This window comes from Lonchura striata, chromosome 33, assembly GCF_046129695.1.
Source record: "Lonchura striata isolate bLonStr1 chromosome 33, bLonStr1.mat, whole genome shotgun sequence".
NCBI classification, from domain to species: Eukaryota; Metazoa; Chordata; class Aves; order Passeriformes; family Estrildidae; genus Lonchura; species Lonchura striata.
The window spans coordinates 1,805,889-1,832,805 of NC_134635.1; the positions used below are offsets into that span (position 1 = coordinate 1,805,889).

The 26,917-nt window shown below is 58.6% G+C and overlaps 2 protein-coding genes across 3 annotated transcripts; one reads left to right on the forward strand and one right to left on the reverse strand.

The window, feature by feature from the left end:
• Nucleotides 1-955: 955 nt before the first annotated feature.
• CLK2 (CDC like kinase 2) lies at nucleotides 956-14,506 on the reverse strand. Of its 2 annotated transcripts, none has more exons than XM_021532170.3 (13): nucleotides 14,346-14,506; nucleotides 11,305-11,474; nucleotides 7,187-7,421; nucleotides 5,440-5,533; nucleotides 5,025-5,091; nucleotides 4,592-4,708; nucleotides 4,206-4,372; nucleotides 3,700-3,794; nucleotides 3,309-3,438; nucleotides 2,503-2,585; nucleotides 2,214-2,293; nucleotides 1,946-2,036; nucleotides 956-1,628 (listed from the first exon to the last, which is right to left on the reverse strand). In XM_021532170.3, the coding sequence occupies exons 2-13, from the start codon at nucleotides 11,472-11,474 to the stop codon at nucleotides 1,446-1,448; spliced, it is 1,512 nt and encodes a 503-aa protein (XP_021387845.1). In that variant the 5' UTR covers nucleotides 14,346-14,506; the 3' UTR covers nucleotides 956-1,445. The 2 variants fall into 2 exon arrangements, with proteins under 2 accessions (XP_021387845.1, XP_021387844.1); XM_021532169.2 differs by having other exon boundaries at nucleotides 5,440-5,536.
• A 760-nt stretch (nucleotides 14,507-15,266) lies between these two features.
• Nucleotides 15,267-22,631, forward strand: HCN3 (hyperpolarization activated cyclic nucleotide gated potassium channel 3). The gene is made up of 8 exons (XM_021532258.3): nucleotides 15,267-15,586; nucleotides 17,919-18,348; nucleotides 18,483-18,644; nucleotides 19,067-19,285; nucleotides 19,663-19,809; nucleotides 19,911-20,151; nucleotides 20,615-20,779; nucleotides 21,428-22,631. Exons 1-8 carry the CDS (start codon nucleotides 15,267-15,269, stop codon nucleotides 22,558-22,560), a joined length of 2,817 nt encoding a protein of 938 aa, XP_021387933.2. The 3' UTR covers nucleotides 22,561-22,631.
• The last annotated feature ends 4,286 nt before the right edge of the window (nucleotides 22,632-26,917 follow it).

Here is a 26,917-nt window from a genome sequence, read left to right on the forward strand (position 1 = left end):
AGCCCATCACACCCCAGTGTCCCGGTATCCATCGCCCGTCACCCCCCGGTGTCCCAGTATCTATAGCCCATCACACCCCAGTGTCCCGCTATCCATTGCCTGTCACCTCCCGGTGTCCCGGTGTCCATCGCCCATCGCCTCCTGGTGTCCCGGTATCCACCTCCCGTCACTCCCCAGTGTCCCGCTATCCATCGCCCCCGGCTCCACGGTCAGCAGCATGAATTTGTGATTTTCTTGAATTCTAAGAAACGACACAGTCGATTTAACCGGGGCAGTGGCACAGGAGCTGCCCCTGCTGCCTCAGGAGGAAGGTGAGCCCATGGAGATCACTGTGTCAGTGTCACCCTTCCCCACGCTCCCTCCAGGTGAAACCAGACTTCTCCTCTCCCCTCGGCATGGTGACAGCCTGGCACAGCCTGCTGGTGCCACAGCAGAGGGTTAGGAAGTCTGTCACCCACACCCCAGTGAGACTCTCCCCGCTGCCATCAGCTGTGACACGGCCCCAGCAACGCCCAGGGAACAGCCCAAACCAAGGCCCAGCCTCCCTGCAGAGCTGGGAAAAGTCAAAAAGCCACAGCCAGGCCTGGGGTGGGTGTAGGACAGCTGGATGTGGGCTCCTGACAACCCCTTTTCCAACAGCCACCCCCCCCAGCTGAGGCTGAGAGGTTCCTTCAGGTGAGAGAGCAGCTCTCCGAGGGCCCCACTGTCCTTTCTGTGCCTCCCACCCCAAAAATGGACCCAGGCCATGAAGAAAGGGCCAGTCCCTGATCTTCTGTCCCACACAACAGCATCTGCTCAGGTCCAGCTGCAGCCCTGATGGCCAAGAGCAGCTCCTGCTCAGTGTAGGAATGGTGCAGCTGGATCACAAAGTTCCTTTAATCTCTCCTTTTCCCCACAGAGCACAGCAGAACAACCCCAGGCTCAGCTGCTGCCGGGCCGAACCCAGACCAGGTGCTTTATTCACTTCATATTTATTTTTCACAAAGACTGTACAAAATTCTTATAAAACTCTGGTGTGGGGATGGGCTATGACATTGATCCAAAAAATAATTCCCATGCAGTCCCACCAGTTCCATAACTTACAAGGAAACAGATAAGCTACAGAGAGCTGCGAGTCCTGGAGTATTTACACCGAGGAGGGCAGGAACAGGAGACAAAGCAACACAGGACAAGAGGTATTTACAGCACGGACACACAGGCCCCCCTCACCTCACGAGAATGGCAGCAGCGACAGCAGGTCAGGCCCGTGGTGCTCCTAGGCTGACAGAGAATCTGGGCTATTTACAGTATCTCACATATTAACAGCTTTACAAACTTATCCAGGAAGTTCATCTCATGTATAAAAAAAAAAAAAAAACCCAAAAAAAAAGCACCAAGTGTCTGAATAGAAATCACACAGGCCTCCACGGGGGCTAGAATCCGAGGGCTGGCTGGCACCTGTGGCGTCACCGGCTGATGTCCCGGCTCGAGTCCCACATTTTTGTGCTGGGCTCCATGCCTAGCATGTCAAAGAAGGGGTGCTTCAGGGCCTCGGCCAGGGTGACACGCTTGGAGGGCTCGTACTCCAGCATGCTCTCGATGAGGTCGAACAGGCGGTGGTGGTCCTCGGCCTCCGAGGTCAGGTATCGCTGCCAGGTGGAGGGAGGGGGAAGGTGAGGCTCAAGGAGGCTACACCCCGTTCTGGGATGTTCCCCGGGCTCAGAGATGTTTGTTCACACCATCACTCAGCCTGCAGCTGAGCTCTGCACTTCTCTAGCCAAAACGGACAGATTTTCACGCACCCTCCCTTCCCCGGGCACATCCTTAACTTTTCATGCCCTCCTTGTCCTCCACATTAAACTCAGGCTGCTGCAGCTTCCTATTGCTGGGACAGCCAAGGATCCCTTCAACCACTCTTCTGCTGGCCCAGAGAGGGAGAATCTAGGGAGGGGCCAAGCTGCCTTACCCGCAGTGGTTTGCAGTTCTCCCTAACATAGCGTCCAGCTGAGGTGTTCTCATCCCAGTCCAGGCGGCCGTGGTAGAAATATTTCTGTTTCCTGTCAGAGTTAAGAGGTGGCAGCAGGTTACACCTGAGCACGACACACCCTGCAGCAGCAGCAGCAGGGTGCCAGCCCCAGTGGGGCACAGCTGGCTGGGCAGGCAGCTCCAAAGTGGGGTCTGCCCATGGAGCAGGAGGACTGGCAAACCTGCAGTGCCCAGCTGGCCTTGCTCACCTTGTCTTCCGGACCATCCGAGAAGGAATTGGCCCCAGGATCCTCTCCATCATGGCCAGGTGCTCCCGGTTGTCATGTGTCTGGCAGGGAGAAATGTAAAGGGAAGGCATGGAACAGATTCCAGCGGTTCTGCCTCCAGCCCTGGGTATTCCCCCACCCAGAACCCCTTCCTGGCCAACACCTTGGGTGTCTCCACAAGACTGCAGTGATGGAGGGACCCCCATCAGTCTCAGGGAAGCAGCCAGCATCCTCTCACAGCTGGGAAATACCCACACAACACAGTTCTCACCTGGAAAAGGGTGAAACCCACATAATACTCAAAGATGATGCAGCCAATACTCCACACATCACAGGGCTGGCTCCAGCCAAGCTCTGAAAAACAATGTCATTTAAATAAATGATCCAGTTACAACCCAAGAGTCCAAATCCCTCTCTCTTTTAGAAATAAATAACTGATAAAAAAAAATAAATAACATCCTATTCCAGCCAGGCTCCTGGTGCTCTGCTGGCAATATACCACCCAGCTGATGATGGATCAAGGAATCAGCAAGGTTGGAAAAGACCTTCAAGATCACCAACTCCAACCTGTGACCAATCCCCACCTTGTCACCCAGTCCAGGACACTGAGTGCCACATCGAGCCATTCCTTGGACACCTCCAGGAATGGGGACTCCAAACCTCCCTGGGCAGCCCCTTCCAATGCCTGACCACCCTTTCCAGGAAGAAATTCCTCCTGATGTCCAACCCTGGCACAACTTGAGGCCGTTTCTTCCTGTCCTGTCCCTTGCTCCCTGGGAGCAGAGCCCAATCCCCCATGAGGAAATTGTGGAGAGTGAGATGGTCCCCTCTGAACCTCCTTTTCTCCAGGTGAAACAAACCCAGAATAATGACAGGGCTGTAACCATGACCTTTCTCAGGAAACAGATTTAACAGCACTGCAGAGCTGTTCAATCAAGCACTTCCCATCTCCCAGGGCAAACCCACAAAGCTCCTGAATGATGTGGAAGCCAAGCCCAACACTCCCCAGCCCAGCGGGCAGCACTCGGTGCCCTCAAGGGGCACACCTGCCCTGGCAGAGACCCAGTGGCACCTTACCCAGGATGACTTCAGGGGCCCGGTAGTGCCTGGTGGAGACGATGGTGCTGTGATGCTCGTGGTCAAAGGTGGCACTGCCAAAATCCACCACCCTGATGGCCGTGCTCTTCACGCTCCTCTCATCCCGCTTCTGCAAGGGGCACAATGGGATCCATCACCTGGGAGCTTACACAGCTGAGGGCACCACGGGAGGGGAAGGTTTTGGCAGCCCCAGACGAGCTCCCACCACCAGCCAGCTACACCTGGGGTCACCGTGGCTAACTCAGCACTGCCTGGCAGATCATGCACAGCCCTGAAGGACTGCATGGAGCCCACAACCCCTGGGGCTGTGTCTCTCCTCTGGCAAGGTCAGGGACACCAAGAGGAGAGCCAAGTCGAGGCAGTGTGTTACCTTTTCCAGGTTGTAGGAGAGCTCGTAGTCAGAGTTCACGAAGAGGATGTTCTCTGGCTTGAGGTCAGTGTGGGTGAGTTTATTGTCATGCAGAACTGAGGGAGCAAACAGAGTCTGGGTGAGGGGAGAGAAGCAGAACAAGGCTGCACCACCCCCTAAAAAAGCCATCACTGGTTCAGTTTGCTCATACTGGCACCAGTTTAACCCACATTTCAACCTGTTGTGAACAGCCAGGCAAAGCCCAGGCCACAATGCTTCAGCAGAAGCACAAAGATTTATTGTATTGATCACCAGAAGGTGAAGGGGGGTGGATGCTGGAGTGCTCTGAGCTACTGCCAGCCCACAAGCATCAGAAAATGAAGAGCACTCATTCCCAGAGGGGCGGGAAGGCTCAGGCTCAGAACCACAGCAAAAACTTGTTGCTCTGGGCCACCAGTTGCAGAAGTGCAACCTACTCAGCTCCCCGGGTCAGCCCAAAGCAGGGGAGAGCAGCAGGGAACACTTACACTTCACAGCCTGGCACACCTGGAAGGCCATGTGCCGTACTTGGTGGATGGGGTAAGGCAGGTAGTTGTTATCCTTCAGGAAATCAAAGGTGCTGAGCCCCAGCAGCTCGAAGGAGATGCACATGTGGCCGTGGTAGTCAAACCAGTCAAACATCCTGACACAGAGACTGACAGAAACATTCCAGTTGGGAACAGCTCTGCAGGCACTGCTCAGCTGTGTCACCCCTGCGTCAGGCTCCTCCTTTCCCTGCTCAGTCTGCGTCTCACAGCAAGCCAAGATGCTTCCAAAACTATCCAGGACCACATTCAACCACACAACACCAAGCACCTCTTCCACCCCAGCCCTGAAACCGGCCCGTCCTGCTGAACACCAAGGGCACACTCACTTTGTGTTCTCAGGATCCTTCTCGTTGATTTTCTCCAGCACGTTGATTTCCAGTCGAGCAGCCTCTTTGTATTTCTCTACGTTTTTGATGATTTTCAGAGCAACACGTGCACCACCCCTGTGGGAGAAACAGGAAGAAAGCACAAGGTGAGCCCTGAGCAGGTAACAGGGGCTGTGCCCTGTGAAAGGGACCTTCTGACCAGCCTCCCTTGCTCAAGCAGCTCATCATTAAGGGGTGTCCACCAAAGGTTTCCCTTTCCCTCCCTACAGAACAGCCCTGAAGCTTTCCCCAGCACATGGGCAACACAAGCAGGGTGAGAGCCTGGAGCAGCAGAGGATATTGGAAACCAGGAGACTGATTTTCACCCCCAGGCTCCCACGTTATGCCCAAAAGGCTCCGTTGCCAGCTGCGGTCTCTCCTTTCCCCCACATACCTCCGGTGATCCATGCACTGCACCACTCTGCCGAACGTGCCTTCCCCCAGGGTGCTGATAATCTCATCTGGGAGGGAGAGAAGGAGAGGGAAGGAGCTGAGAGAGGGAGCAGGACCTGGCTGCAGCGATACACAGGGCAGAGGAGAATGCATTGCAACACCTAACCTGCACACAGCTGGAGAGACCGGAGCAGCGGAAGGCTGACACCGGCTGCACAAGGCAGCTGCCCTAATTCCCTGGCACTTCAGTAACAATACACAATATAAACGTAGCTTTAACAAAAGGGGAAGGAAAAGGAGAGGGTTTTTCTCTTTAATAAACAATGAAAATAAAATGAAACAGAAAGATAAGACAGATCTGCGACTGCGATGGGAGCTTAACTAGAGAGCTAAATTATGTTACGATTTGGCTGTACATCTTTCTTGTAGCCAGTCGCCGACGCGATAGATCAGATGCCCCTCGTCGTCGTCCTCCACACTCTTGGCCCTTCTGCTGCTCTGTCGACTCCGCTGCTGGCCCAGGCAGACAGGGAATTCATCATTCACCAATCAGATTTTCAAACCAGCGCAGCAGCCAGCGTCACGCATTGGTTGGTTTGGAAATTCACATGGTTGTTTGAGGAGGGGTTGCAGGAGGAGATTCCCAGCCAATTCATACGGCACAGAGGAATATATAACGATAGGGATATTGCAAGGGAACATGTCAAGATACAACACACTAGCTCAGAAAAGAAAAAAACAGTTTGCTTTTCGTTGTAGCAAAAAAAAAAATTAAAAAAAAGGAAAAAAAAAAGAAAAAGGAAAAAACAAAAGAAAAAAGAAAAAAAAAGAACCTACAAACAGCCCCAACCCGAACCAGAGTGACAGCAGAGCTGTCAGAGTGAGGGAGCTGAGGGGCGTGGAAAGGGCTGGCTGCTCTCGCTCCCACGGGGGCTCAGAGAGGAACAGCACTGGCCTTCGGGTCCTGGGGACTGCCTGAGCACGCCGAGGGCCAGAGGCCACGGGGAAGGGCTCCCCGGCCCCACGGCCGCCGCAGAGCACGGGCAGCAGGAGGCAGGTGCTGGGAGGTCCTGCACAAGCCCAGGCTGCCCCCACAGGCACCCCTATCCCACTCCAATAACCGCCCACACAGCTTCCCCCAGCCCCGACACTCAGGGAAAGATGAATTCTGAGATTTCAGAAAAGCAGCTCTAGATACAATGATCCATCCAAAACGGAAAGTTCGCAGTGACTGCCTGGGGAAAGATGGACAGTTCTTCCTAGACCCTCCCCCAAAGAAGCTGATCCTGGAAGGACTAACTTCCAGAAGAGAAGCAGAACCCAACAGGGAACAGGGACAGCCTGGGATGAGGCAGATAAAAGAGGTTTATGCCGGAGAAGAGAAAATTCCTGCCTTCGGTTCCTCAGCTAAGTATCCCCATACCTGGGAGCAACCAGACAGCAGATTTGGGACCCAAATCCAGCCCCCAATCCCCTCCCTGGACACAGAGCCAGAACAGACCAGACAACACTGAGAGCTCCACACACAGAGCAGAGAATGTGTCTGGGGTCTAACAGAAGTGGAAGGTGAACAGCAGAACAGACAAGAAGAGAAAGCCAGGGATGCTTCCGGGAAGAGCCTGGGATGGTTCTGCCTCCACCTGAGCCGAGTGCTCCAAAAGCTCTGCTCCTCCGCAAAGCCCACATCAGCTGGGCCCACCCAGGAGGATCCTGCTCTGGAGCAGGTTCTCAACCCCCAGAGCCAGGGCCCGAAACAGGGACCACAGGGGCAGTCACCTGTCCCAGGCTCTGTGGGACTGGGAGCAGCTGAGCGCTGGCTGTCGGAGCCTTGCACAAATCCCGCCTGGCTGGGGCTCCTCACAGCGCTCCGCGAGCATCGCTGAACGCGAGGAGATGCAGCACCACCCCGGGGACCCGCCAGCCTCGCGGGGCACTCCTGTCCTCCCACCTCAGAGAGGGCCTGAGCCACCCGTGCCCGGCTGGCACCACGGCGCACGGGGACGTGGGCAGGAACGCTCTGCACCGAAACTCCTCTAACACACACACACACACACGCTTCAATCCGACTCGGAGGGAGCGTTATAAAGTGAGTTTTCTACTTACCCAGCTCAGCACCTGGGAGAGAAAGGTTACAGGGCAGGCGCGGCACGGCACGATACTCACCGATGAGGAGCGGCTAAAGGACCGGCTGCGGCGCCGCCTCCGCCTGTGCTTACGCCGGCTGCTTTTGCAGCTCCGGTAGCTGCCCTCGCGGTCCCGGGAGCGCCGGTACTCGTAGGAGTGGCGGTACTCGGGCTCGTAGTAGGCGTCGCCCCGCTCGCGGCTGTAGTCGTTGCGCCGGTAGCTGTCACAGTAACGGCGGTCGTAGGCCCGTCGGTCTGCGGAGTGGTCGTCGTAGCTGGGCAGGGGGAGGCGGAGGGGTGAGGTGTGAGAATCTCGGCCTTGTTTTGGGTTCCCATGCGGTGGTGAAATTTCTCCTCTAACCCGTGATTCTGAAGAAAAGCTCTGCAGTCTCTTGTTTGGTCTCAAGACGATTTATTGCTAGTTATCTAACAGATTATGTTCTCGGGCTGCAGCTGTTTGATCAGTGGCCTGGGCAGAGGCACACACACACCCTGACATTTTCTCTATCTGCTGTCTTCTTCTTTGTCTCTCCCCCCACCCAGGGCTGCTGCTATCTTTTATATGATATATTACGTATTACATGTTTATAGTTTTCTCCCAATACCTACTACTTACATTACAAAGTGCTTTTCTACTTTAATCTGTGAGTGCCAACATTACTAAGAACATGGAGGTAAGGAAGAAGAAAGAGGAACGATAGGATCGGCCCACTTTCCTCTATCTTAGAACTTCCAACTCCCATATACAAAGTAAAAACCCCTTTATACATATACTAAAACCCTCCTATACAATACTAAAAAAAATTCCCCTCTATTTTATAACTACTTTTACTATACTATCTAACCTTTTATAACTACTTATTCTACCTCTAAAGTTAGTAATTCATTCCATAGCTCAAACTCAAAATCACAGCTGTTTTTCAGCTGCCTACCAAAATCTAAAATACTTTTAACTAAAGCCTAAAACCTCTAAAAATGTCTAAGAGACATTTTGAATTCCCACAGTGATGTGTTAACTCTTTGGGTGTTACGAGCTCGCAGAGAACCCAGCACACCCCAGAGAGTTCTGCTATCTAAAATTAACAGGATGGCTTCTGAGGTAGTGCTGGAAACAGAAAAAAGTTTAATAAAAGACAAAACGGCAAAGGTCTGACAGAGAAAAACCGAGCCGGGGGCAAGAGGTTCTTGTTCCTGCTAAAACACCCCACAAAATGGATTATTTCCTTTGTTCTCTTCTTTTTCTAGTGAATTACCTATGTGAGACCTCTAGGTTTCTGTCCAGTTGGGCAGCCCCAGGTCTGAAGTGAAGCCCCAGAGGTGTCTTTTTACCAAATTGAAGAGAGAAACTTCACTCCATCAACAGAGGTCACATTCCTACACCAGGGAATGTTGAGGGGTTGGAATGGACCTGAAGATCATCATTGCCTCTCACTAGACCAGACTGCCTTGTCCAGTCTGGCCTTGAACGTTGACAGGGTTGGGGCATCCACATCCAACCTGTGTGCAGGGGTCTCACCACCCTCACAGGGAAGATCTGCCCAAGCCTAGCCTAAATTCCCTCTCTTTCAATTTGTACCCATTACTCCTTGTCCTATCACTACAGCTCCTCATGGAGGGTCCCTCTCCAGCTTCCTTGTAGGTCCCCTTTAAAACTGGAAGGTGCAAAATCTTCTCTTCTCCAGGCTGGAAAACTCTCCCAGCCCAAATTCTCTCACAATTTTCTCTTCTCCAGGTCCCAGCCCCAGTTCTCTCACAATTTTCTCTTCTCCAGGCTGGAAAACTCTCCCAGCCCAAATTCTCTCACAACCTTCTCTTCTCCAGGCTGGAAAACTCTCCCAGCCCAAATTCTCTCACAACCTTCTCTTCTCCAGGCTGGAAAACTCTCCCAGCCCAAATTCTCTCACAACCTTCTCTTCTCCAGGCTGGAAAACTCTCCCAGCCCAAATTCTCTCACAACCTTCTCTTCTCCAGGCTGGAAAACTCTCCCAGCCCAAATTCTCTCACAACCTTCTCTTCTCCAGGCTGGAAAACTCTCCCAGCCCAAATTCTCTCACAACCTTCTCTTCTCCAGGCTGGAAAACTCTCCCAGCCCAAATTCTCTCACAACCTTCTCTTCTCCAGGCTGGAAAACTCTCCCAGCCCAAATTCTCTCACAACCTTCTCTTCTCCAGGCTGGAAAACTCTCCCAGCCCAAATTCTCTCACAACCTTCTCTTCTCCAGGCTGGAAAACTCTCCCAGCCCAAATTCTCTCACAACCTTCTCTTCTCCAGGCTGGAAAACTCTCCCAGCCTCAGTTCTCTCACAACTTTCTCTTCTCCAGTTTGGAAAATGCTCCCAGCCCAAATTCTCTCACAACCTTCTCTTCTCCAGGCTAGAAAACTCTCCCAGCCCAAATTCTCTCATAGTTTTCTCTTCTCCAGGCTGGAAAACTCTCCCAGCCCAAATTCTCTTACAACCTTCTCTTCTCCAGGTTGGAAAACGCTCCTAGCCCAAATTCTCTCACAACTTTCTCTTCTCCAGGTTGGAAAACGCTCCTAGCCTAAATTCTCTCACAACCTTCCTCCATGAGGAAGGTGTTCCAATCCTCTGAACAACTTCCCAGCCTCCTCTGGACTGTTCCAACAGTTCCATGTCCTTGCTATGTTGGGAACACCAAAACTTTTGCTGTGCTTTGAGGGGTGGGAGCCCAAGGCAAAAAGCCAAGAACTGCCAATCCTTTGCATAACAAGAGGGACAGGGACCTGTGTCCCAGCCAGGTGAGGGACACTGAGGGACACTCTGAGCTGAAGACCCCAAATCTTCCTGTCCTGAAACTGTGAAGGGATAAAAGCTCAGCAGGTCCCTCCTTGAAGGCACCAGCTAGAGCTGTGAACTTTGTTATTGCACCAAGATGAAACATTTTTAACGACTGAGATGTCTGAGACTCTGCTGTGAGAAACCAGGGCTGAACCAGTAAGAAAACTGGTCTGACTGGGACTGTGGGGTGTGTAGGGAGTCAAACAGAGCAACCATTGGGTCACTGAAGCCACCTCTGTGGGCTCAGTCCCAGCTCAGGTGGTGGAGTGGCACTGCCAGAGGGGCTCCTGGGTGGAAGGACAGGGAAGTTTCCCTGAGAAGGGAGTGAGGGGCTTTGGTGACAAGCACTGCCCAGGCTGTGACAGCTCAGAGCAGGCCCAGGTCACATGGAAGCTGGGTGAGTATGGATGACTAGGCCATGATTAAGGGACTGGAGCATCCCTCTTAATGAGCAGAGACTGTGGGAGATGGGCCTCGTTAGTCTGGAGAAGACTGAGAGGAAATCTCATTACTGCACATCAGTATCTCCAAGGCAGGTGCCAGGATGGTGCCAGACACCTTTCAGTGGTGCCCAGCAACAGGATGGGGAGCAAAACCATAAACTAAAACACACCAACACTACCTCAACACAAGGAAATTCTCATGGAGGGTGGCAGAGCACCAGAACAGGTAGCCAGGGCGAGCCTCTCTGGAGGGGTTTCCCTCTCTGGAGATATCCCACATCAGTATCCCCAAAGCAGGTGCCAGGATGGTGCCAGACACTTTTCAGTGGTGCCCAGTGACAAAATGGGGAGCAAAACCATAAATTAAAACACACCAACACTACCTCAACACAAGGAAGAAGCTCTTCCCGTGGAGGGTGGCAGAGCACTGGAGCAGCTGCCCAGGGCGAGCCTGGTACCTCCTTCTCTGGAGACATCCCACATCAATATTGCCAAGGCAGGTGCCAGGATGGTGCCAGACACCTTTCAGTGGTGCCCAGCGACAGGATGGGGAGCAAAACCATAAATTAAAACACACCAACACTAGCTCAACACAAGGAAATTCTTCTCGTGGAGGGTGGCAGAACACTGGAACAGCAGCCCAGGGTGAGCCTGGCACCTCCTTCTCTGGAGACATCCCACATCAGTGTTCCCAAGGCAGGTGCCAGGATGGTGCCAGACACCTTTCAGTGGTGCCCAGTGACAGGACAAGGAGCAAAACCATAAACTAAAACACACCTGCACTACCTCAACACAAGGAAAGTCTTCTCATGGAGGGTGGCAGAGCACTGGAGCAGCTGCCCAGGGTGAGCATGGGGTCTCCCTCTCTGGAGACATCCCAAAGCCACCCGGACGTGTCCCCCTGCCCCTGTCGCTCACCTCCGGGATCGGACGTGGTAGCTGTCCTCCCGCCGGTGCCGCCGGTCCCGCTCGCTGCTGCTGGAGCGGGAGCGCGTCCGCCGCCGCTTGTGCTTGCGGCTCCGGTAGCGCTCGTGGTAACTGCCGCGGCTGCTGCGCTCCGACGAGCGGTACCTCCGGGAGTGCGGCATCTGCGGGGACAGCGGGGACCGTCAGGGACCCGCGGGGACAGCGGGGACACCATGGGGACAGCGGGGACACCGTGGAGACAGCGGGGACCGTCAGGGACCCGCGGGGACAGCGGGGACACCGCGGGGACAGCAGGGACCGTCAGAGACCCGCGGGGACACTGCGGGGACGCCATGGGGACAGCAGGGACAGTCAGGGACCCGCGGGGACAGCGGGGACCGTCAGGGACCCGCGGGGACACTGCGGGGACACCATGGGGACAGCAGGGACAGTCAGGCACCCACAGGGACAGCGGGGCACCCGCGGGGACAGTCAGAGACCTGCAGGGACAGTCAGGGACCCCGTGGGGACAGTGGGGACAGTCAGGCACCCACGGGGACAGGAGGGACCCCGCAGGGACAGTGGGCACCATCAGGCACCCGCGGGGACAGCAGGGACACTGTGAGGCACCCATGGGGACAGCAGGAACTTGTGGGGACAGCAGGGACCCTGTGAGGACAGCAGGGACCCTGCAAGGCACCCGTGGGGACAGCAGGGACCCCGTGGGGACAGCAGGGACAGTGAGACACCTGTGGGGATAGCAGGGACCCCACAGGGACAGCAGGGACCCTGTGAGGACAGCAGGGACTCTGTGAGACACCTGTGGGGACAGCAGAGACCCCGTGAGACACTTGTGAGGACAGCAGGGACCCTGTGAGGCACCCGTGGGGACAGCAGGAACTTGTGAGGACAGCAGAGACCCTGTGAGGCACCCGTGGGGACAGCAGGAACTTGTGAGGACAGCAGAGACCCTGTGAGACACCCATGGGGACAGCAGGGACCCCGTGGGGACAGCAGGGACAGCGAGACACCCATGGGGACAGCAGGGACCCCATGAGGACAGCAGGGACAGCGAGACACCCATGGGGTCACCCAGGCAGCATTAGCAGCTGCATGGGACAGGAACCCAACGTGTGTGAGTGTGCCAGGGGATGTGAGAGAGAGGAGAGCAACCTGAGGGACCCCAGAGCCCCACAGGACAAGGTGAGACCCCCCACTTGCCCCGTGGTTCTCCTTCCCAGGTTGAGACCCCTCCTTCACGCCCATCTCCACTGCCCACAGCTCCAGGAACAGCTTTTGCACCTTCTCTCTTTAAGCTGCCCAGGAAGGAGGGGAGCAGCACCAAGGAAGGTGAGGGAAGGGGAAATGAAGCCCTGGGTATCACCAGAGTCCCTGGGCAAGGTGAGAAATGGATTTTATAGAAAATCCTCAAAGCCTGACAGAAGTTCCAAAAGGTGGCCTTGCAAATAAGACCAGAATCTTTGGAGAACTAGAATTATGAAAGATGCGTTGTGGTAAGACCCACGAGGGATAATTTTAAACTATTTACTTTAAGGTATGATGTGGCTAAAACTGATAAGCCAAAAAAATGATTATAATGTACTGTAATTAAAAAAATAATTAGAATCTGATTGTGATGGCGTGGATTATAACATCTGTATTGTCTCAGCCTTCACAAAGGACAGAGAATAGAATAAAAGTTTAAAAAAAAACCTCTCAGTTGCCTCATCTCTGGGTCAGAAAAAGGCATAATGTAGCAATGGATGCCCAGAGAGCAGCTCCTCTCAGGTTTACTGCCAAGTGACTCTGACAAGGGTGGGGAAGGGGCTAGGGGAGCCCACCAGGAGCAGCTGGGGGCATTTGTTCTGTTCAGCTGGGACTCAGGAGAGGTCTCAGGGGGCTTCCTCAGGAGAGACAGCCCCAATCTCTGCTCTGTGGGACAGTGACAGCACCCCAGGGAACGGCTGGAGCTGTGTCAGGGGGGGTTTAGGTTGGATTTCAGGACAAGGTTTTTCTCCCAGAGGTTGCTGGGCACTGCCCAGGCTCCCCAGGGAATGATCCCAGCCCCAGGAGGGTTTGGACAACGCTCCCAGGGATGCACAGGGTGGGGTTGTTGTCCCTGGGGAAGGACGTCAGGACTTGCTGATGCCTGTGGATCCCTTCCAACTCAGATTGGTGACACAATTCCCTCTGTCCACCCAGGAGCAAACCTTCTCTTCCCAAAGGACATCACCAGAGCCCCGCAGACCCTCAGCTCTGCCCACCTGGGGGAAAACGAGAGGCTGGAGCCGAGGGGCCAGCGAGGTGGGGTGGCACAGCGGGCACAACCCCTCGCAGCCTCTCCGACATTCCCCACGCGGATTTGGGAATGACAGAATTATTAACTGGGCGGGACCCCCAAAACTCACTCAGTGCCACTTTTCACTAGCCCAGTTTGCCCCAGTGCTCGCCCAAGCTGCCTTTGAACATCCCAGGGATGGGGCAGCCACGGCTTCTCTGGGCAATCCGTGCCACGGCCGCAAGAGAAGCCGGAATTTTCCCCCATCCAAAACGCCCCTGGCTGCGTCCCCGTCCCCGCCCTGTGCTGACATCACCGGCAGGGCTCGGACAGGCCGGACCGGCCCCGGGCTGACCGGGGGCACGGGCCCGGTACCGCCCGCACCGGGGGCTTTGCCCGGGCTGCCGCCGAGCCTGGCGGTGTCCAACCGCGGGGCGAAGGGAGCGGCGCTGGCGGCCCGCCAAGCCCCGAATCCGCGGAACGAGCAGCGGGGCTGGAACCGGATTGGGGCCGGTGATGGCGGCCGCGCCGGGCGGGGCCGGAAGCACCGGGACACCGGGAGAGGGCGGGGCGGCCTCGGCGGGGAGGCCTCCACCCGGTTCCCCCGGGCCATCCGGCCGCGCCGCCCCCCCCAGGAACACCCAAGGCTGCCGATTCCCATCGGGAACCACCAAACCGGGAACGGCAAACCGGGAACCGCGAAGCGGGCCCTCCCCGCGCCGCCCTCACCGCCCGCGGCCTACCCACCCCGCCCCCGCCCCGCGCGGCCTCGCACCGTCCTGGCAGCCAGCCCGGTGCGCTTGTCCCACAGGAAATCCGTGATGGCGGCCGTGGGCCCCGGGGCCCCGCTCCAGCTCCCGCCGCCGCCGCCGATCCGGGTCCTGCCAGCCCGCGGGGCCGCGCGCGCACGTACGCGCTCGCTCACGCACGCACGCACGCACGCACGCAGGCGCGCGGAGCTGCGTCACGCCGCGGTGGGCGGGGTTAAACAGGAGGGCGGGGCATCGCCCAATTTGTAAGCCACGCCCCTTTCGCTGTCCCGACGGCGCTGGGTGGGATCCGAGGGGCGTGGCCTGCGCTGATCGCCCCGCCCACCTCCTCACCGAAGCCACGCCCCTCTCCTGACGGGGCCGAGGGCGGGCCCGCTCTAGGGGCGGGGCCTATGCTAATACGCTGCCCACCGCCTCCATAAGCCACGCCCAGCTCCTCACAAGCCACGCCCCCTAGCCTCGCTGCCGCCGATGGGCGGGGCCAGGCAGAAAGGGCGGGGTCTCTATAGGTAGCCCCGCCCCTCTCTCGTGAAGCCCCGCCCCTCATCGGTTCCCCCGGTGGTACCGGGGCCGGACCGGGGGCGCGTTCTCCTTCCCGAGGTCCCTCCCGCCAGCCCCGCCCCGCCCCTCCCGCCGCGGGGTCCCGCCGCTCCGGTGCCGCCCGGGCCTCGCCGCTCCCCTCTCCGCCGCTCCGGTGCCACCGGCGCTTCCCGGCTGCCGGCGGCCGCCGCGCCCGCGCCGGAGCGTGCGCAACAGGCGGGCGCCGGCGGAGCTTCGTGAGCGCTCGGTGAGCGGGCGGCCGCGGGCGGCGAGCGAGCGCCCGCCCGCCCGGGGCCGGGCATGTGCGGCGGGGCGACGGGCAGGGCGCCCGGGCAAGGGCGTTTGAAGGAAACGTGAGGCGCGGCGGCGGCGGCGGCGGCGGCGGGATGGAGGCGGCGCCGAGGCGAAGCCCCGAGCCGCGGGAGAAGCCGCCGCTGCTGGACGGGGAGGCAGCGGGGGCGCCCGCGGGGGCGTCGGGCGCGGCCCCGGCCTCGGCGGCGGCGACGGAGCAGATCGCGGCGGAGGGCGAGGCGGCGGCGGCGGCGGCGGCGGGCACGTTCGTGCAGCGGCAGCTCGGGGCGATGCTGCAGCCCGCCGTGAACAAGTTCTCGCTGCGCATGTTCGGCAGCCACCGGGCCGTGGAGATCGAGCGGCAGCGGGTGAAGTCGGCGGGCGCCTGGATTATCCATCCCTACAGCGACTTCAGGTGGGACCGGGGCCCCGCGACCCCCGCCCCGCCACCGGCACCGACCCCCATCCCGGCGCCGGTCACCGGCTCCGCCGCCCGGCCTGGTGCCCGCTGTCCGTGGTGCTGAGCGCCGCCCCGCCGCCCGACACCGTAGGGGCAACAAGTGCCGGTAACCGGGGCTCCGCACCGGCCCGGGGAGGAGGCTGCCGACCGCCGGGGCCCGGGGCCCGCTGCCCCAGCCCCTTCCCGTCGGGGATTATCCCGCCCGCACCGGCGGCTCTGTCCTGCCCCAGCACCCGCGGGCTCTCGGGGCTCCCGGTGCCCGGGGGCAGCTCGGCTCCGCCGGTCCCCGCTGCCCCGGCCCCGGGCGTGCGGAGGCGGCGGCAGGGTTTGCTGGGCTTCGCCTGCCCTTAGAGCTTCCCCCCGCCCTTCTCGATGCTGTTTTTAATTTGATCCGGAGCCTTCATCCCGCTGGGACGCGGCTCCCCGCGGCTGGAGCGGGGCTGGTCACCCAGCGAGGAGCCGGGCCCGGCTCTCGGTGTCACCGGGATCACAGCGGGAGCTCGGGGATGGATGATGTGGGAGGAACTGGGTGTCACGGGGATGTTGAGTCATATAGGGTGGGCTTTCTCCACGGGGAATGAAGCTGCCAGGCAGTCATCTCCCGCAGCAAGCTGTGACATGGATGATGTCCCCAGCCTGGGAAGAACCTCAGAATGGAGCCAGCACCCGGTGTGGGTCCCCAGCACCTGTAGCCATCTCCCCTCACCCCTGGGTCCCTTGCAGCACCCCAGCCCTGAGAGCCCTTTTCCCTGGGAATCCCAAAGTTTGGGAGCCTTGAGCTTGGCAGGAGCAGCTTCTGCAAGCAGCACCGTGAAGGTAGCTGGCAGGTAGACAGCCAGGGGGATTACTCCGGTGTTTATCACATTAGGGAGATACATAAAGGCCATGGAGATCAGGGCCCTGAGTGTTCAGTCTGACACGTACTGAAGGACAAGGCCTGTCCTAAAGAGCTTAAGCCTAAATCTGAAGCGAGAGCTCCAGGCAAGCTTGGGCAGCTCCAGGGACAGGCAGCTTCCCTGCTCAGCTCCTCAGGGCACAGCATGGAGGTGCAGGAGGCAATTCCTCCGCTGGGTCAGGCCCTTTCTGCCTCAGCTGCAGTTCCTTCCCTGGAAATCCCAGCAAATCCTGGCCACTGGCAGGAAGGTGTTAACTCAGGAGAGGCTCCTGACCCTGGGGTGGTTTGTAGACCTGGTGTCACTCTGACCTTGGGGTGGCTCCTTGAGGACCCTGCCCCCCCTCAGGCTGTGATGCTCTCTCTGAAGAAGCCTCTCATGGCACCACGACTTCCCTTCCCTTCCCTTCCCTTCCCTTCCCTTCCCTTCCCTTCCCTTCCCTTCCCTTCCCTTCCCTTCCCTTCCCTTCCCTTCTCCCATCTCCAGAATTCCCAATATCCCCGTCCCACCACGGGTGTGGGGTAGGAAATCCCCACAGGCTTCTGCCACCTCTAAAAGCTGGTTTGGATTGCCTGGGCACTAAGAGCTGGCCTGAAATCACCCTTGGAGATGTGAGCCAGGGCTGGGACAAACAGGGACACCTAAAGCTGGGTTTGTTTTCCCATGAAGGCTCTGACGGGGGATCCCAGGAGTCACAAGCCTGGTGGAGAAAGTCGTGAAGTGTCTGTGTGAAGAATGAGAACATCCCGGTGGCATTTGCATGTGAACAGGGCTGCTGGGTGCCCTGACAGAACCAGCTGCTGCCGGCATCTCTGGGCTTTCCTTCCAAACCCTCCGAGCCCATCCACTCCCAGCAAAAGGAGGTGGATGAGGAGTCCTTCATCCTGCCCGTAGGGTTGGACCTTCCCCTGGTACCAGCACTGTCTATCCTTGTCTGGCTGCTGCCTGGCTCACCACAACAGCCTCCCTGCTCCTTCTGTGCTGCCCCCGGGGAGCTCGGTTTGCATAACCAGCAAAGCTTATCCCAAATCCTGCTAAGCCAACTCGGGTGGTGCCAGGGAGACAGCGGATGACAAGGAGCCTCGAGGGAGCAAAGCCCACATCCTCTCTGAGTTCTCCGTGGGGTGTGTGGCAGCTTTGGGGTGGGGGCATAGGTGTGCATGGAGAAAGAGGGACAGCCAAGCTCCCACACCGCCCATTCCCACACAGGGGGACTTCTGCACCCCACTTCTGCTCACGTCCGTCCCAGCCAAGCAGCAGGGTGTTAGTCGTGTGTGTGGGCAGGCACGTGTGTGTGTGTCTCCTCAGCACCCTGTCAGACCCAAATTTCATCCTGGGTTTATTGTCTAACTGCCTGTGTCCCGCTCTGGCCCCTGCATTCCCACCCCCTGCAGGTTTTACTGGGACCTCATCATGCTGCTCCTGATGGTGGGGAATTTGATCATCCTGCCCGTGGGCATCACCTTCTTCAAGGATGAGAACACCCCTCCCTGGATCGTTTTCAACGTGCTTTCGGACACTTTCTTCCTGGCTGACCTGGTGCTGAACTTCCGGACAGGCATCGTGGTGGAGGACAACACGGAGATCATTCTTGACCCTCACACCATCAAAATGAAGTACTTGAAGAGCTGGTTCCTGGTCGACTTCATCTCCTCCATCCCTGTTGACTACATTTTCCTCATTGTTGACCTGGAGACCCAGGTGGATTCTGATGTCTACAAGACAGCCCGGGCCCTGCGCATCGTGCGCTTCACCAAGATCCTCAGCCTGCTGCGCCTGCTGCGCCTCTCGCGCCTCATCCGCTACATCCACCAGTGGGAGGAGGTGAGAACCCCTTGGGGGTCTCCTGCTCGGGGTCCCAGGCCAGCTCGGGGCTCCCCTGTCTGAAGGGCAGAGGGCTCCGAGGGCTGTTCTTGGAGAAGAGTTCCTCTGCAGCTCCGCTCCTGCGCATTCCCCAGATCTTCCACATGACGTACGACCTGGCCAGCGCCGTGGTGAGGATCTTCAACCTCATCGGGATGATGCTGCTGCTGTGCCACTGGGATGGCTGCCTGCAGTTCCTGGTGCCCATGCTGCAGGACTTCCCCGAGGACTGCTGGGTCTCCAAGAACCACATGGTGGTGAGTGCCCAGACTGGGGTGGTTCCAGCTGGGATTTGTTGTGGTGGGGAGGGGATTTGGTTTCCTGTCTCTCAGCCCAAGGCTGGAGCTGCTGGGAGATGTGCTGGTGAGCATTGTCTCTGTGGTCCCAGCAGTGGGAATCTCTGCATCACCTTCCCATCTCAGCCCATCCCGCTGGAGTCAGGGAATCCCTCGGGGAGGGAATAGGACAATGGGGCTCCTACCTCCTCCCCAGAGCATGGACTCGTGCCTGCTCAGGGCTTCACACACTCCAGTTCCATTTTCCTGGAGGACAACTCATCCCTTTGGCCTTGGAGGAACCTTCTTCTCACTGGGTGCCTGGACTCCCCAGCTTAGGGAGGTGGGACTGGGGGGTTCAGGTGCACACCAAACCCTTCAGCAGCGCTGTCCCTCGCCTGCAGAACGACTCATGGGGCAAGCAGTACTCGCACGCCCTGTTCAAGGCTATGAGCCACATGCTGTGCATCGGCTACGGGCAGCAGGCGCCCGAGGGCATGACCGACGTGTGGCTCACCATGCTCAGCATGATCGTGGGGGCCACCTGCTACGCCATGTTCATCGGCCACGCCACCGCCCTCATCCAGTCGCTGGACTCGTCCCGGCGCCAGTACCAGGAGAAGGTCGGCGGGGTGAGGGAGGGAGGGCCTGGGTGCTGGGGAAAGAGCGGGTCCAGCTCCAGAACCAGCTCGGCACAGCTGCCGTGCGCTGAGGTTGGGATCTTTGTCCTTGCCACCCTCCCTTGGGTTGTTGCAGGTGAAGCTGAGGTTGTCTGTTGAGAAAGAGTGTCCATATTGGGGTCACTCCTGCACAGCGTGGCCCCATCCTGCCCCCTGCCCTGGGCCCACCTGCATCCTCAGTGCACAGGCGTGCTGTCCTTTGTCCCCGTGGGCGCTGGAGCAGGGCTGTGTGTATCTACACCACCGAGGAGAAGGGAGGCGTGGTCCAGCCACGCAGGTGGTCCCAGCTCAGCCCTGTGTGCCTCCCCTTGTCCCTGCAGTACAAGCAAGTGGAGCAGTACATGTCATTCCACAAGCTGCCTGGGGACACGCGCCAGCGGATCCACGAGTACTACGAGCACCGCTACCAGGGCAAGATGTTCGACGAGGAGAACATCCTGGGGGAGCTCAGCGAGCCGCTCAAAGAGGTGCAGGCAGCACTCCTGTGCTGTGGCCAGGAGGGCAGAGGCTGGTGGTGGCAGGGGCCAGGCTCGGCGACGTCCCCACTGACCCGTTCCTCACCCCTCAGGAAATCATCAACTTCAACTGCCGCAACCTGGTGGCCAACATGCCCCTGTTCGCCAACGCCGACCCCAACTTCGTGACGGCCATGCTGACCAAGCTGCGCTTCGAGGTCTTCCAGCCTGGGGACTTCATCATCCGTGAGGGCACCGTGGGCAAAAAGATGTACTTCATCCAGCACGGCGTGGTCAGCATCCTCACCAAGGGCAACAAGGAGACAAAGCTGTCTGATGGCTCCTACTTTGGGGGTGAGGCTGGGCTGGGGGAGCTGGTGAACAGAGCAGGGGACAAAAGCTGTCCGGGAGCAGAAGCTGGGGCATCCCTAATGTTTCTGCCTGCCCTTCTCCTCTTGCCCAGTGCCAAAGTCTTGGCATCCATTCCACCCCAGTTCTGTCTGGCTGGGGCAGAGGGAGCATCCACTGCTGGCCAGGGAGGAGTGGGGCTTAGAGCAGAACATCTGAGCCGGTTTGTAGGATTACAGGCACAGCTCTGGGAGGGAAACAGGCCAGGCCATCACAGCAGCCACACCTGGGGGTGTCTCCATGGCCTGGAGAGGGAGGAAAATGCTGTGCCAGGCTGCAGGGTCAGTCCCTGCCTCTGAGCCGAGCTTTGTGCAGGGTGGTGGGGTGCCGGGCAGCCCTGCTCCTGCTGGCAGGGTGGGAGGGGGGTGGATGGCTGTGTCGCCCTGACCCCAGCCCCGTGGCCCTGCAGAGATCTGCCTCCTGACGCGGGGCAGGCGCACGGCCAGCGTGAGGGCCGACACCTACTGCCGCCTCTACTCGCTGTCCGTGGATAACTTCAACGAGGTGCTGGAGGAGTACCCCATGATGCGCAGGGCCTTCGAGACGGTGGCCATGGACCGGCTGGACCGCATAGGTGAGGAGGAGTGACCCCCCTGGGCTCAGCGCAGCCACCTCTACAGCCACTCCCGGGGGCCCACCGGCCCCCAGACCCACGGGTGGTGGAGTCACAGAGGTGGCATGAGGTGATCACAGCGCCCCAACGCCGTGGGTGCCCAGCAGTGAGGATGATGGGGAGCGGGAGGAAGGAGCCTGTCCTTTCTCTCTCCACTAGCAAGATCCAGGCAGTGCTGTAGGACAGGTTTGTGATCACAGGTGGTGATCACATGAGGTGATCACAGCGCCCCAACGCCGTGGGTGCCCAGCAATGAGGATGATGGGGAGCGGGAGGAAGGAGCCTGTCCTTTCTCTCCCCACTAGCAAGATCCAGGCAGTGCTGCAGGACAGGTTTCCCTGGGGAAAACGTAACTGCACTGCACTCAGTGCTTGGCAGCGATCAGCTGCTTGTCCTCACCCTTCCTTGCCTGTGGACAAGCAGGACCCCAGCCCCCAGCCCCTTTGGAGTCAGGGCTCTCCTGTTGTGTCCCTGCTGCTTCCACTGCTCCAGCCTGGACCCTTCCCAGGGTCTTGCTTCCCCTGGAACGCTGGCGAGGTTTTGTTGTCCCTTCCCCACTGCCACCCTGCCCACACTCCAGGGTCGGTGACGCTCCTGCCTCCTCTGCAGGGAAGAAGAACTCCATCTTGCTCCGCAAGCGAGCCGAGCACAGCTCGGGACCCCTGAACAACGAGATGATCCAGCAGATCGTGAAGCACGACCAGGACATGGCCCACAACATCCAGGACCTGCAGCAGATGGCGATGGGCCGGGAGCTGAGCGGCAAGCCGGTGATTTGGGAGCCGCTGGTGCACGCCCCGCTGCAGACGGCCGCCGCCACCACCAACGTGGCCATCGCGCTGACCCACCAGCACAGCCTGCAGGCTCACATCTTCCTGCCGCCCTCCTCCATCTCCAGCCCGCTCTCTCCCGAAGCCACGCTGCTCACCAAGCCCGTTCGCCGCTCCCAGCCCAGCCTGGGGGGCTCCCGACCCTCCTCCGTCGGCTCGCCCTCCGGGGCGCCGTCCCACCTGCAGACCCCGGCCGCCGCTTCGCCCTCCTCGCCCGTGGTCCAGCCGCAGGCGCCGCTGGAGGGCGGGGGCCAGAGACCGCAGCCCCTGCCCCGCTCCGCGCAGAGGGCGGAGATGCCCGCGGGGCCCAAGCAGCCCCCGGCCGCCCCCCAGCCCCAACTCTCCCGCTCCCGCGGCGCCTCGGTGTCCACCTCGCTGCTGCAGCAAGCGGCGGGCGCCGCGTCCCCCAGCTCCGAGCAGGCGCTGCCGCCGGGGAGAACGCTCCACTACAGCCTGTCCCGAGCCACCGGCTCCCACATCTCCCTCCTGATGCAGCCGCAGCAGCTGGTGAAGCACAGGAGCATCCAGGGCCTGCCGCTGGGGCGGCTCACGCAGGATGTGCGGCTCCTGTCTGCCTCGCAGCCCTCCCTTCCCAATAAAGTAGCCCAGCAAGGCGACGGGAGCTCTTTGAAGCAGGGCAGGAAATCTGCGGGGAATTTGGCCCGCAGGTCCTCGCCCTCGGTAGCCGGACTCCTGGCCAAGCCGAGCGCGGGGCTGCCCGGCCAGCCCGCACACTCGCAGCAGATGCCTTCAGGATCGCTGGCTCAGCCCGGCCGCTCCTCCGCGGCAGCGTCCACTCCCCAATCCCCCAGCTCCGCGTCCAGGCAGCCGCCAGGTCCCTCCCGCAAGGGCTCCGTGGCCTTCAGCCCCGAGGTGGAAACGGCGAAGCCCAAACTCCCATCCAACATGTGAGTCCTGGCGGCGCCCACGCGGGCGGGAGGGAGCCGGGCATCCCGGCGGCACCCGAGGCAGGAGAAGCAGAGCACCAGCCCCGCCGTGCCGGAGGGAAAATGAGGTGAGAGGCACCAGCCGGGGCCGTGGAGGGGCTGTTCCAGGCACGGGGTCACGGCAGGGATGAGGATGGCGCCAGCCCCAGAGCTGGCCCAGCGGGGTGAGGAGGGGGCTCTGCTGACTGCCCCAGGGGGGTCACCCTGCCCTTGCTCATCACCATCTGTGAGTTCTGCCCTCCCGCCGGAGGCGTAGGACAGGTCAGAGCCCTTTGCCCAAACTCTGGCCTCTCTGGGGAGCTCAGCCCCCCACGCTGTCCCACAGCCTGTCCTCGGGGCAGGCTGACGCTGGCAGCTCCTCCAGCTTGGCCTCTGTCACAGCAGGGGCTGCCCGATGCCCACCTCCAGCCCCAGATTGCTCTGCCCAGCCCCTTTGCCTTTAGGGTGAGGAGGCAGAGGCACAGCCTGGCTCCTCTGCCCGGCTGGAGGGAGGAGGTGGAGCCCATGGCAGAGCATGAGGGTCCAGGGTCAGCACTCCCCCTTCCCAGAGTGCCAGGACCGGCTGGGGGTCCTGGGCAGGGCTCCCCTGGTGTGGCGAGTGCCAAGGGGCAACGCTGCGGGCAGAGGAGCAGCCCCCCAGTCCCTCTCCCCGGCTTGTGGGACCGTTTTGCCTCAGAGGTGCTGAGTGCCAGTCAGGTTGGGACGTGCTGCCGGGCAGGGCTCTGTGGCTGCCCCTCCACGTGCCCCCACGGGGGCAGCCCGGGGGGATCCTGCAGCTCCAGGAGGATGCTCAGAGGGTCAGTCCAAAGGGACCCCTCTGTGGCCTCAGGAGGATGTCCAGAAGATCATCTGGGATGACCCTTCTGTGGCCCCAGGAGGATGCTCAGAGGGTCCATGCAGGGACCCCACTGCCTGTGGCCCCAGGAGGATGCTCAGAGGGTCTCCTGGAGAGACCCCACTGCCTGTGGCCTCAGGAGGATGCTCAGAGGGTCCATGCAGGGACCCCACTGCCTGCGGCCCCAGGAGGATGCTCAGAGGGTCTCCTGCAGGGACCCCACTGCCTGTGGCTCCAGGAGGATGCTCAGAAGGTCCATGCAGGGACCCCACTGCCTGTGGCTCCAGGAGGATGCTCAGAAGGTCCATGCAGGGACCCCACTGCCTGTGGCTCCAGGAGGATGCTCAGAGGGTCCATGCAGGGACCCCACTGCCTGTGGCTCCAGGAGGATGCTCAGAGGGTCCATGCAGGGACCCCTGTGGCCCCAGGAGGATGCTCAGAAGGTCCATGCAGGGACCCCTGTGGCCCCAGGAGGATGCTCAGCCCGGGCTCTGCTCCCCTGCCCTGTGCTGCAGTCCCATTTCCAGGTCACCCAGAGCTGCCAGTCACCCGTGCCACGGGAGCAAAAGGCTGTCACGAAGAGATGCCAATCCCGGGCAGCGCCTGGGTGACGTGTGGGGCTGTGGGGTCACCCCCCCGTCCAACAGGAGCCCGGGGTCCCCCCAGATGCCCCACTCCCCCCGTCTAGAGACAGCAGTGTGCAATGTGTGTGCGAGTCGTGGCTCTGCCAAGCAGCCGAGCTCTGCTTCCAGCGTCGCTTTGGGCCAACCGTGTTCAGTCCTGGTTAGAGTAGCGTCCCCTCCGTCCTCACCGCGCTGTGCCAGCTGCTTCCCACTCCCGGAGTCAGGAACCGTGGCTTGTCTTCGTGCTCTGGGGCTGAGCGGCGGGCGAGAGGTCTCGTTCCCCGCGGAACTCACCGAGCTGCGGCGCTCCCTTCTCCACGCTCGCGTTTTGGGAGCAGCGCGGAGCGCAGGGCTCCACCGGGAATCCCGGCAGCGCCTGCCGCAGGGGATGTCCTGCGCTGCCTTTTTATCCCCCACGCGTTTCAACCTCCCTCCCGTGCTCACCCCCACGTCCCGCTCCATCCCCGCGTGTCCCCATCAGGAGGGGGGGACACGAAAACCTCCCCAAATCTCGGCTGCGTTCACACCGCGTGGTGTCGGTGTCTCGGCGGGCCGGCTCGGGCAGCACCGAGCTCTCTCCGGTGAGCGCTCCCCGTGTCGGGAGGCAGAGCCGCCCCGAGCTCCGCTCACCGCCACCGGGGCGCCCCGGGGCCCGGTGCTCGCCCCCGGTGCGGGCTGGAGGGGCCGGGGGCGCAAGTTCAGCCACCAAAGACCACGACCCTCCACTCTTGCACTCACGGCAGTCGATGTACAGAGCTTGTAGTTTTCATATCGCAGAGAAATTTAAGAGCGGGGTGGTTTTTTTTAATTTAATTTAATTTTATTTTATTTTTTCGGTCGTTGTACATAACGGATTTCAATAATAAAGAGAGATTCGGAGCCGGGCTGGGGGGAAACTCCTTCTGCACCTCCTGTGACCCCCGGGGGATGGGACAGCACCCCAGCTCCAATCCTGCAGAGCCGGGACAGCCTCGGGAGCCACCGAGGGGGTTTAGCAGGGCGGCACAGCAGGTCCCCTCCCAGGCACGCCGGTCCCTCTCGGCCCTGGGCAGATTAATGTTTAATCTTGGGTCCTTTTCCCCTTCCATCTCCGTTGCCTTGATTGCCGGGGACGGGGGAGGGGCGGGTTTGGCAGCGCCTGATTGCAGAGCAGCAGCCGAGGCATTAACGCGATTAAATGAAGGTCACGGAGCGCAAGGTGGGCACCTGGCGCGGGTCACCTTACAACACAGGTGGTAAATATTAAAGAAAAACTTTAAACATATAAACATCATCTATCATATAAAAAATAACAACAGCCCTAGGCAGAAAAGAAAAAAAAAAAAAAAGAACACCATACAATAAGGGTGTCAAAAATACACGTGTCTCTGTTAGAACTCAAAATGTTTCTCAGACATTTTTAGAAATTCCAGGCCTTGCTCAGAAGCATTTGAGACCCTGGCAGGCAGCTGGAAACAGCTGGGATTTTGAGTTTGAGCCATGGAATGAGTTACCAACTTTAGAGGTAGAACAAGCAGTCACAAAGAGTTAAATAATATAGTAAAAGTAGTTACAAAATAGAGGAGAAAAAATTTTAGTGTTGTACAGGGGGGGTTTAACACCTATACAGGAGGGTTTTTACTTTATACATAAAATTCAAAAGTTCTGAAATAGAAGAAAGTAGGCTAATCCTATTCTTCCTCCTTCTTCTTCCTTGCCTCCATGCACTTATAAATTAGTTTAAAGTAAAAAAAGCACCTTATAACATAGGTAGTAAATATTAAAGAAAAACTGTAAACATATAACACATCATCTATCATATAAAAAATAACAACAGCCCTAGGCAGAAGAGGAAAAAAAAAAAGAACACCAGACAGTAAGGGCGTCAAAAATATATGTGTCTCTGCCTGAGCTGCTGACCAAACAGCCACAGCCCGAGAAGAAAATCTTTTAGATAATTAGCAATAAACTGCCTTGAGACTGAACAACAAGAGGCTGCTGAGTTTTCTTTGGAAGCTCGGGTTGGAGGAGAGACTTTTCCACCACATGAGACCCTTGAACCAGGCCGGGTTCTCACACACCTCTAGGTCGGGGGTGACTCCGTGCGGTGGAAAAATCTCTCCTCCAACCTGTGCTTTCAAAAAAAAAAGCTCAGAAATCTCCTGTTGTTCGGTCTCATGGTTGTTTATTGCTAATTATCTAAAAGATTTTCTCCTTGGGCTGCTGTGGTTTGCTCACAGCTCAGGCAGAGGCACACACACACCCTGACATCCTCTCTGACCCAGACTGCTTCTTCTCTCCCCACCCAGGGCTGCTGCTCTCTTTATATGGTACATTATGTGTTAAATGTTTATAGTTTTTCCCTATTGCTATTACCTGTATTAAATTGTGCTTTTCTATCTTTTATATGGTACATTATGTGTTAAATGTTTATAGTTTTTCCCCAATTTTACCTATATTAAATGGTGCTTTTCTACTCTAAACCAATCTGTGAGTGCCAACATCACCAAGAACATGGAGGTGAGGAAGGAGAAGAGGAAGGACAGGGCAGGCCCAAATCCCAAATCCATCTTAAAACCTCTGACCCCCATGTACAAAACCAAAATCCCCCTGTACAGCACTCAAAAATTCTTTCCTTTACTTTGTGACTACTTCCACTATAATATCTAAACTTTTGTGACTTCTTGTTCTTCCTGCAAGGTCGGTAAATCGTTCCATGGTTCAAATCCAAAATTTTCCAGCTGCCTGCCGGGGTCTCAAATGCTTCTGACCTGGGTCTGGAACACCCAAAAATGTCTGAGAGACATTTTGGGTTCTGACATCCTTCCCCAGCCCCCTCGGGCAGGGCACAGCGGGCTCAGACAGGACACGGTGGCAAGCAGGAC